At 41.7% G+C, this 10,801-nt stretch overlaps 1 protein-coding gene across 1 annotated transcript; it reads right to left on the reverse strand.

Moving 5' to 3' along the window:
- Nucleotides 1-295: 295 nt before the first annotated feature.
- On the reverse strand, nucleotides 296-6,038 carry pitx1 (paired-like homeodomain 1). Its single transcript, XM_079283082.1, has 3 exons — nucleotides 5,730-6,038; nucleotides 4,396-4,598; nucleotides 296-924 (listed from the first exon to the last, which is right to left on the reverse strand). The coding sequence occupies exons 1-3, from the start codon at nucleotides 5,872-5,874 to the stop codon at nucleotides 376-378; spliced, it is 897 nt and encodes a 298-aa protein (XP_079139208.1). The 5' UTR covers nucleotides 5,875-6,038; the 3' UTR covers nucleotides 296-375.
- Between the last annotated feature and the right edge of the window lie 4,763 nt (nucleotides 6,039-10,801).

Here is a 10,801-nt window from a genome sequence, read left to right on the forward strand (position 1 = left end):
GCAAGCAAGCACAAAAGAAAAATCCCGTGTGTTTCATATGTTAAGCCTGTATATATTTACATTTATATATGTACAATGCAGCAATGTAACACGTCTTCATCATTTTAAAAAAAACATCCTGGACATTTCAACTGCTGTGCAAGTTCATTGGTAAAGACATAAAACCCGCATAATCCAAGTTTTCTTTTATTTTTTTATTTTTTGAAAAATTATTGCAACTAATCCAGTTTAGTTGTCTTTAACCCCCCCCCCCCAATCTCCCCCCTCCCCCCTCCTCCCCCCGAATCCGCAGGTATCCTGTAAACTCTGACACCGTGTCCGTTTGTCACATATATTTCGTAATTTTTTGTAACATTTACGCGCGCTTTGGTCCCGTCAGCTGTTGTACTGACACGCGTTCAGGCTCGACCCAGGGCTCTGCAGGCTGCTGTATCCGAAAGTTGGATGCTGTTTGGATTTGAGTCTGAGCGTGGCCAGGCTGGAGTTGCAAGTGTCCCGGTAAACGCTGTACGGAGAGCCGGGTGGCCCGTACGGACACGCGGACGGAGACATGGCCGAGTTAATGCCGGACGTGCCGATCCCGTTCAGGTTGCTGATGTTGTTGAGGCCCGGGGTGGGCATGCCCGGCACGGCGGAGTGGCCCATCCCGGAGGCCATGGTCATGGAGGAGATGGAGTTGGGCGCCGAGAACATGGACTGCGAGGTGAGCGGGCTCATGGAGTTGAAGAAGGTGAAGTTCTTGGTGGACAGCGGCGCCGGGGTGAGGCCCTTGTTCGTCCAGTTGTTGTAGGTGTACGCCGGGTACATGTCCTCGTAAGGCTGCATGAGGCCGCTGAACTGCGGCAGGTAGCTGTTCTTGCACAGGTCCATCTGCTGATTGCGCTCCCGCTTCCTCCACTTGGCCCGGCGGTTTTTGAACCACACCTGGAGGACAGAAACACACACACACACACACGGTTATGGAACCTACAACATTTGATTTTGGCATATAATGTAGTCCACTTTATTTAACTTATCGTCTTATAGGACAAAATCAAGTATGAGCCTTCAGTTTGTTTTTTGTTAATTAGCATGAATTGTATTGATGGACTAATAGTTCTGTGCACGTTTGAGTCCCCAAAAGTGCTGCTGGCTTCATGGTTTACCATACAAAAAGAAATAATCTGAAAAAAAATATTCCTTGGGGTTATATAGGCTATATATATATATATATATATATATATATATATATATATATATATATATATATATATATATATATATATATATATATATATATATATATATATATATATATAGCCTATATAACCCCAAGGAATATTATTTTTTACACTAAATAGCCCTACAGCTAAATTCCAAATGTGAAGCTGCAGTCCCACGTTGATGATACAGCTGTTTAATGTCCTCAGTTGCCTAAAGATTTGTTTACAACAGTTTGTAAACACAGCATAAAAGGACCAGACTGTAGTTTCAATCGTGAACACACACACACACACACACACACACACACACACACACACACACACACACACACACACACACACACACACACACACACACACACACACACACACACACACACACACACACACACACACACACACACACACACACACACACACAGGCTTATTTACTCCGTGGTCAACGTTTTCAGTTAGGCTCTATACATTTATATTTGAATCATATATGGCCACAAAAATCTGTTATAATTTTAGAAAAATGCACTTTCGTCAAGTGAAAGTCAATCTTCAGTTTTTTGAGTGCTCAAGTCCCGACTGTGGATTTGTGTTCTGGTCCCTCCAGTGAACACGTCAAACTTGGTCCTATTTGTCTTCTCACATAACAATCCTCACTCACTCAGTTGTGCACATTTACCAGCTCGGGGTTTAAATGACAGGAGAAGCTGCTCTGGAGTCCAGTAGAAACTTCAACTTTAAATGAATCCAGTAAATGTCCCCTTTAATTTGCTAAAAAGTGAATATAGGGCGGAGGGCCAAACTGTGAAAGTCTTGTTCTTCCAAACAAACGCTTTTTGTTAGCGCGTGTTTTTAATTGTCTATTTATTCAAGCTTTTGTTTAAAGCAACACATTTAAGTCATTTGCGCAGGAAGTGTTGAGCTCGCGTGCAAAGATAGAAACATAATTAAATGACCAACTTTTCTCTTCAATCATCGCACAACGTTTTTTTCTTGAAATAATTATTCTTTGTGAGCAATGTATCTTCAAATATTAATATTTTCTGTGATGAAATTTGATGACTTAATTCAAATAAAAGTTACATTTCAACATAAATGTGTTTTAACTATGGAGCCAAAGATGTGTTGAAGGTAACACGTGAGGCCTACGGGCGTGTGTGTGCAGCATGTAAAAATCCCAAAAATAAAACAAATTTATAGCATGAATCAAACAGTAACTGCATGGATCAGACGCGCGCGCCTCTGGATCTCCTCACGCCTTATCTTACCTATGAAGCCTTATCGAAACAAAATATCCGTCACTTTGCACTCAGCGAGTCATTTTTTTAATACATAGTAGAAGCAGTTTACAAGTGGAACCATCGGACGGGCTATTTATAGCCGCGCAGCGGACAGGGTGCTGCGGACAAATTGTCCACAAAGACGTGAGCGATGTGACGGAGAGCTGCGGAGGAAACGCTGCGTTTCTCTGCACCACGTCTTTCAGTTTCCTGTACCGAGCCAAATAAATAAACAAATACAAATTCAATAATATATTTAATTTAATAATAATACTTTGGGATTTAATGGCATGTTAACAAGCAAATAACAATCATTATTTAAGCTATTTTACGATGGTAACATTCAAAATAAATGAGCCAGAAATCTCATTCAATCTCAATATATAATCTGTCAAACTCGACTAAACCGATCACCTTAAAAGGTCACGTCCAACCACTTTCAAATGTCAAAACATTTTTCATAAATGTTCAGATATGAATCAGAAATATTCAGGCTGCTTGATGTCACGCCACGTATACCTTTTTAAAAATGTTAGATTTTTCTTCCGCCAAAATAAAAGGCTGCACTGTTTGAACTTCAGCCTCATTGACTCCAGAAATGAAAGCTCAGCTCTCTGAACTTGTTCTGATACGTTTTTGTTTTTAAACTCCCCCCCCCCCCCCCCCCGTGCATTTTAATAGCTGCATGCATTTTTTTATGCAATTTGAAACTGTGGACTCTTGCAAGGACGAGCAGCCAGGCGCCAGTTTCTGTAAATGAAAACCAACTGCAATTGTTTTTTATTTAACGCACGTTTCTTACCTCCACATTTCCTGTTCGAGAAAAGAGCAGCCGGCATGAATACCTGCGTATTTGCTGTGTCATTTATTTTCTGAATTAAATGGGCATAAATACGTTGTCATGATGCGTAAACGTGAATAGATTTAATTGCACGCCATTCCTTCTCATTGCACAGCTCCATAGATCTGGCTGCACGGACCGTCTCCTCCACGAGGAGAGATCCACACGGGTGGTGATGTCATCAAAAGACAAATCCTCCATTGGCTGCAGTAGCAGCGCGGATACACTCAGAAAGAGATGTTATATCCAGTAGATCCAAATAATTACAGACGGCTTCCATTTCTGCTTACGTTTCAACATGAAATGTGTTGGCGCCAACGTGTCGTTTTAGTGCTGCTCGTGTCAGAAATGCGCGTGGTGCTGAGAATTACGCACGTGTTTTATAATAATGGAAGACCTATTTTTTTGGATGCACCGTAGCTGATAGTCATGGATGACTGCAACTTGATATCTGTTAACGCTGCAGTTTACAAATCTCCCAGTTATTTTTTTTGTCAAAGGATTTACTTAAGTGTGTCTCTGAATCATAACACGTTTAGAATCATGGCACGTTTAGTTTCTAACAAAGTCACTGCAGTAATTTACATGGATTCTGTGAAAAGGCTGGAAAAGCGACACTATAAATACCTCAATACCACAAAGAAAAAAGCAATATGTTGTCTCTTGTCCTGATATGAAATTCAAATGATGGAAGAGGAAATGAGCAACAAAATCATGATTCATCTGCAATATCTTTCAAAAAAGCTTTGATTTGGGGAAGTCGATGGTCAATTTTGCATCAAAATGTTAGTTGGAACAAGAAGTTGTATAAATTCGGAGCACCAGTCATACACAGGGTGACTCTCGTATTAAAATGGTAATTCCAAGTTTTTTTGTTGTCAGAATTACTTTTTTGCTTTAATATTCTTATAATTATTTATTTATTGATTTCCCAAAACATTTTGATGATTATTTGGTTCATGTGTGTTGGAGTTATTTCATATATTTAGGTAAGATTGTTCCCACACAATAACGTTGAGATTTATCTCCCAAATTGTCTTTTACGCACGCATTACGCACGGCCCTGCTGGCCTCTTACCCGGACTCTGGCCTCGGTCAGGTTGGTCCACACGGCGATCTCCTCCCTGGTGCTCATGTCCGGGTATCGGTTCCTCTGGAAAGTCGACTCCAGCTCCTGCAGCTGCTGGCTGGTGAAGTGAGTCCGCTGCCGCCGCTGCTTCTTCTTCTTGGGATCGTCCGCGTTCCCGTCATCGCTCCTGTGTTCAGCGCTCCTCTCCTTTTCTGCGGATCATAAATCGGGATGAAACGATTGCATGCTGCCGCTTTTGTATTGTACTATTACCATTTTCTTTTCATTTAAAAGTTTCAGACTGAAAGTAAGGGCACCAACGTGCAACTATAACAAAAAGGTTCTGCCAGCATGAAATAAGCAACTTCAAAGCTATAAATAAATGATTTACAAAATTAAGGCCCAGGTGAGAAGTGCCATATTAAAGCCAAATATTTACAGTTTTGTATCGATTCTCTCAAACACCCTTGGATCAATATTACTTTCTTTACGAAGAGGTCTGCCCACTCCTCTTATCTCTCCGACTGCTATCTTGTATTCGTGTTCTCACAAGATTGCCTCATTAAACTGAAGGGTCAACACGTGCAAAGGTTAATTACAAAAAGGAAATACTCTTGAATGTTTGCCAAAAATAAAAATCAACTTAAAAGTTAAAGCCACAACATTATTCTTTTTTTATTTAAGCCACATCAATAATTCAAACAAAGTAAATTATAAATAAACATTCCTCCATATTTACTATCTTCCTCATATGGAGTGAGACAGAAGAACAAGTAGGTTTTGCTAAATATGGCCAAGTCGAAGAACAAAAAGCTTCTCCAAGAATTGTTGATAGCCTGCAGACTTTCTGGCTTTTAGTTTAGATTGGTGGATGGGCCCACTATTTATAGTTGGTTTTAATGCATTTACTGACAGCAGGCCAGGCTGTTCTGCACATTTTTCCCTGACAGACTCCGATATCCTGCCAAGACGTTTGCTTCAGCCAGCGCAATAAACAAAAAACACGCAAAAAACCTGGACTATTCTCCCCGTTCTGTTGTATTTATGCGCATTCAACTTTGGAGCAGAAATATACCAAATTAAGATTTAATGCAAATGGATTTTGAAGCACTTTATCAAAGTGCTTGTTGCGCCGTAACACGCGGAAATAAATCGTCATCGTAGTGCGAATAAACAAACACCAAGACACAAGTTAACTAAAAGAGTGTCTGCTTTTCCGCAGCATCAAAGTGTCGAGATGTCTCTGACAGCCCACCGTAAACGTGCGTATGGAGACGTAAAATAAACTGTTATTGCACTCAGAAGAAGGAATAGAGTTGCTAAAAGCACTCTTGACTGTGTACCTGCCAACTCTGTGTCCGAGGACTCGCTGCTTGAGTTCTCTAAAGTTTCCCGACTGCTGTTTGAAGTTCTCGGTAAATGAAACGCGGGGGCCGCATCGCGGGCCGGCGGTGCTCTCGCTGCCTCTGCGTTTCTGTCCAAATTCATCCCACCTTGAAGAGAAGGATGCGTACAAGAGGGGAGACGGGGGAGGAGGGTGAATCCTGGGGGTGCACAAAGCTTTCCTCAACAGCTTAAAAAATCCACCCGCTGCTAGACACCGCACTGCGACATGAGAGGAGGAATCACACGGGGAAGGATTTCCACCAAAATGTAGTTCTTCCACGAAGAAAAGGACTTCGAAGAAAAGAAAAAAAAGCCTCCTCTACAGCAGTGACGGCCCAGTGCGCTCTCCTCTCCGCTGCAAGGGAAAAATAGCTTCTGCCCGCTGCGATTGAGAGGAAGCTCGGCTCTCCAACCCACACGCAAGACCCAGCCCATCTGCTGCGTATAACCTCCCTAAAATGAGCGAGTCCCACCCACTACGCCAGCCCGCTGCAAGAAAAAAAGAAAAGCCACATCCATCCAAACAAGTCTGACGTCAAGAGGAAACAAGTGGAAAAATTATGCCATTAATTTACAAGACGTTTTTTTTTTTATCACATGCAAATCTCTCAGTCTAAGGTGGAGTGGAACGTAAAAAGCGTCATATTGGAGCAAAACAAGTTTGTTCACTTGCTAAAAGACATTTTTTACAGCGTTCATTTATTCTATATTCGTCGGGAGCGCGCAATGCAACGCTTTGCTCTTTAGGAGTAGAATGGGCCTTTTATTCTTGCAGGCATGTTAGAATTGTGTCCAGCGCAACATAGCTGGTTGCGCTTCTACACACACACGCAGTCACACAATGTACTGTATATCTCGGATATGTACCGAGCTGAGTAAACATTTGCCTTCCAACGCGGGCCTGCCCAGTTACTGTTTTCGCACTATGAAAAGCGCACAATATGAAGATTATTGTGTGTGTGTGTGTGTGTGTGTGTGTGTGTGTGTGTGAGAGTAATGACTCGCACTGTAAACTGACAAGTGTCGCTCTATCAGCGGTTCACTTTGACAAATAAACAATCGGGACTAATGGAAGCCCGGCAGAGCAGAGAGAAACATCAGTGATTTATCCACAAATAAGTTGCTGAATAATAATCTTTTAACAGCAGCGGATCTGTGCGCGCGGCACTTATAACAACATAATTCATAACATTTATTAAAAGTGTTTAAACTTTGACTACTTCTGGATCCAGAACATCTCCGAACGAAAGCCCTTTATGGTTGATGGTCCGCTACGATCTGATTACAGACCTGCATGTGGCTGATGGTGACCCACAGCGTCATCATTGAACAGGCTGCTTTACGCGTTATAGCTGGTTTACCACCGCGGAGACTCAAAGTATTCACGCAAACTCGGAATCCAAGCCAAATCACGTATAGAGGACTATTTTGGTTAAAATTGTGAAAGAGTTGAATTTGAAAACTCAGATGTTGGAATGTATGTGTTTTCTGGTCAAATTATACTCTATGATCCCTCACGCGCATGCACAGAGCGGGCACTGACTCACAACGCGGTCAAAGTGAGATGTAACCTTCACTCAGTGGAGAATAGAGCTCCGTCCGTGTGCCGACTTTCTGGAGTGTGTGCGTGTGTGTGTGTGTGTGTGTGTGTGTGTGTGTGTAAAACGTCAGCAGTTGCAGTTGCAACAAACTTCTCTCTTTGTTATGCTCACAAAACACGGAGGCCAAACATTTCAATATCAATTAGTTTAAAGTCAGGTTGGCTCCAGGTGAGGCCTTGTTGTAATCACTCAAGTTTCATAGAACTGGTGCATCATGGGTAGTTTATATTTTCAGTCATTTACTTTGTTTCTTACATAACATTCCCAAATATCTACGTATTGTGTTTATAATTAAGCTATTTTAGTGTGATTGCGCATGCGTAGACCAACGGCAACATTTCAGGATGGAATCGATTTATTTCACTAAAATAAAGGGAAACATTTGCCAATGAAGTCAGAAACTTGTTTGCACAACCAATGTGTTTTTTCTGGAATGAAGTTGCCTTCTGAATAATGAAACAATCCAAACCTTCCACACGCAACGGCAAAAAATAATCTATTGAGGAGACTAAATGACCAACCAGCAACACATTTGGTTGTCTCTGCATCATTTAACGTGCAAAGTGCAAAACACAAATTACGTCAATTTACACACTTTGTAAACCACAGACTGAAAGCTGTAAGTTTCTCCTGCAACGTGAGACCGGCTGACCTGCTGACTTGCATCGAGTAAATGCGCACCGGCTCACGCCTTGCCGTCTGGGACTCGGACTCTCACCGGCGCCAGTCTCGAGCATGTTCGGCCATTGTATGACAGCGACGTCTGACGCGAGATCCCCGTCCGACCGGAAAACTCCCCCGATGGCCTTTTCTTAGAAGACAATTGTGCAAGCTCTCAACAATCACTTGGCTTTTTACATGTGTTCGACCTCAGCGTGTTCTTGAGAGATTTGGGGCTCACACAAGGGCCTGTATTATATTTCTACACATTACAGGCCTTCCATGGTAATTCATAGTTAGGAAGTCTGAATATCCAGAAACTGAATCAGCCAATCGAGTTAGTGGTTTTGATTTAAATAGCAGATCCTCATTATCTCCAGCGTGCGTCACTATGGCCTGTTGTGTGCAGTAAAATGCTTGTAAGAAGTTCGCCCCAAGTGCCATTGGTCAGAAAACCAACATCCCCTACCCGTACGCTTCTGTTCTGAACTGCAGAAAGGTGCGCAAAATGGCAAAACAAACTGAATTCAGCTGCAGTGGGTGAGCCAAGCACGAGCGCATATCGGGACTCTGTGCGCAAGATGCATTTTCGTGAAATGTGACCTCGAGGATCTGGTCATCCCATCGCAGCAGGTGGTATTTACGATGCAGGTTGTGGAGAAGGAATATACTGAAAATCTAAATTGGTACGTGTTAGTACGGATTAGTGGGTGCATTGCGTGCACTTGGGTCAATACTGTGATTATTATCATTACAACAAACTGAGGTCTTTCTGTAATAAGTTTAGGAAAGCAACTGAATAACACATTGTAACATCGCATTGGCTTGTTGCAGGGGAATCAGAATATATACTGTTCAAAAAGTCTTTTTTCTAATATTCTAGAACAAAAGTCCGAATGAACCCGCTGACCCTTAAAGTCCCCATAGAGATATTAAAGGATTTACAGCACATGGAGATTCCCCTCTGTCCTCAGCAGATATTACAGGCTTATAGATGGAGGTAATCTAAATATCCAGCCTCCTCGGCCTGCAGCCCTGCCCGCGTCCCGCTCCTCCTCTGCTCTGGAGGGCACTTGCGTGTGATGGATGAGTTAAAAAGCCTTCCATCCGGCAGGACAGGTTAAAGGCCAGTGGAAATGCAAACACTCATATTTTGCCTCCAAGAAGTGAAAATAAACTCCGCGACTGCGGTTAATCACACACCAAACACATAATAATGGTCTATTTTTTCCTCTCTTAAGGCAACCAAACAAAGTAAACCTATAGAGCCACGGGGGCCAAAAAACAAAGCATGGCCGATAGAAAACTAAAGCTGGCGAGCAGATTCAAAGGCAGGACAGCAGTGGATATATGTAACTCGACACGCTGGGTAACTGGAGAAGAACAGAGCTGATTATTTCCTTGGTGATGGTTTCCCTGCTTGGTCCAAGGCCTGTTTGACAACCAACAAACAACCTGACAAGAAGGGACGCGGGTGTAAATAAAACAATAACCTCAAATGACCATTTTCATAAGGAAAAGATACAAAAATGCTGTAAAATGTCGGATTCGTTTGTGCATATTGGTGTATGGGGGAAAAAGGTTGAGTTGAGTTGAGATGGAATTATTCCTCAAAAAAATACACATTTGTCGCTCACAAACAGTATAAATGTCTGTTCTTTTGATGGTCATTAGACTCCAAAACTCAATTAAAACGCACATATGTGCATTAGCAACAACATTCCACTGTACCTCTAAGGTCCATTTAGTCTGATGTTCCTGCCTCAGTACAAACGTTCCAAACGTCTTTCTTTGTCTTTACAATAATTATGTTTGAGTCGTGACCTTATGTTGAAGCTGCTTCGATTATTAAAATGACGATTTCCTGAAAGAACATGTAAAAATGAAAAGGATTGTATATACGACCAGTCTCACGTGCGTGTCTGTCATTTAAATATCTTGGAAAAACCGCAGATATTTTCTAAAGTTCTCACGTCTCCATTTGGCGGTCTTTCTCTGGGCTGTGATTAAATCCAGCTTGACTGGAAACCTCCTTTTAAATACAATACACATTTTTATAATTAGTCGTAATGGTAAAAAAATAGAACTTGTAATCTTCTGCTGCTTCTTTTTTGCTTGCGGTCTATTCTTATTGTTTTTTGTTTTTAGGTAAAACGACTCACCAGGAAATCATTATCATAAACCAGACGCACAAAATAATGAAGAAGAAGAAGATGGTGAAAATAAAACTCAACCGTTGTTGTAAATGCGGTTGCTCTCATTTGATTTTCGCACGCTCACATTTGCATCTCATTATGTGATCTGTCGTCATGTCGTCAAATGCGCTGTGTGCATTAATCCCTCGCATATCAAACATATTGCGCCTGAAAGCAGCTGCCTGTGAACACGAACAGCTTGTGTGCTGCGAGATTGGCCAACAAGTTCTGACCTTGCGCAAAAACCGAGAGGTACAGTATATCCTCACTGGACTACATCATCCTTCTGCTGTACAGGATAGCTTTGTTTTGTAACTCCAATGAGGCATATGATTTATTTTATAGTCGTGAAGAGAAGAAGTCATACCTGCGTCCCCGCAAGAAATCACATCCTTCGACAGATTCAGTTCCATTCCAGTTACCTGAAAAAAAGAATATCCTGCATATCAGACTTACGAAGATAATAAATACAGTTATAAATATATACAAATACATTTATTGTCCCCTCTTCAACCCAATAACGTTATATATAACACATTATAAAACAATATCATCACATTTTAGCCACTGCAC

The sequence above is a fragment of the Melanostigma gelatinosum genome (genome assembly GCF_949748355.1).
Source record: "Melanostigma gelatinosum genome assembly, chromosome: 14".
Lineage (NCBI taxonomy): Eukaryota > Metazoa > Chordata > Actinopteri > Perciformes > Zoarcidae > Melanostigma > Melanostigma gelatinosum.

Coding starts and splice junctions, on each gene's coding strand:
- pitx1 (XM_079283082.1), bottom strand. CDS start 5,874: ATGAATTTGGACAGAAACGCAGAGGCAGCGAGAGCACCGCCGGCCCGC. Junction 4,599..5,729: donor CTCGGACACAGAGTTGGCAG/GTACACAGTCAA, acceptor TATGATCCGCAG/AAAAGGAGAGGAGCGCTGAA. Junction 925..4,395: donor TGACCGAGGCCAGAGTCCGG/GTAAGAGGCCAG, acceptor TCTGTCCTCCAG/GTGTGGTTCAAAAACCGCCG.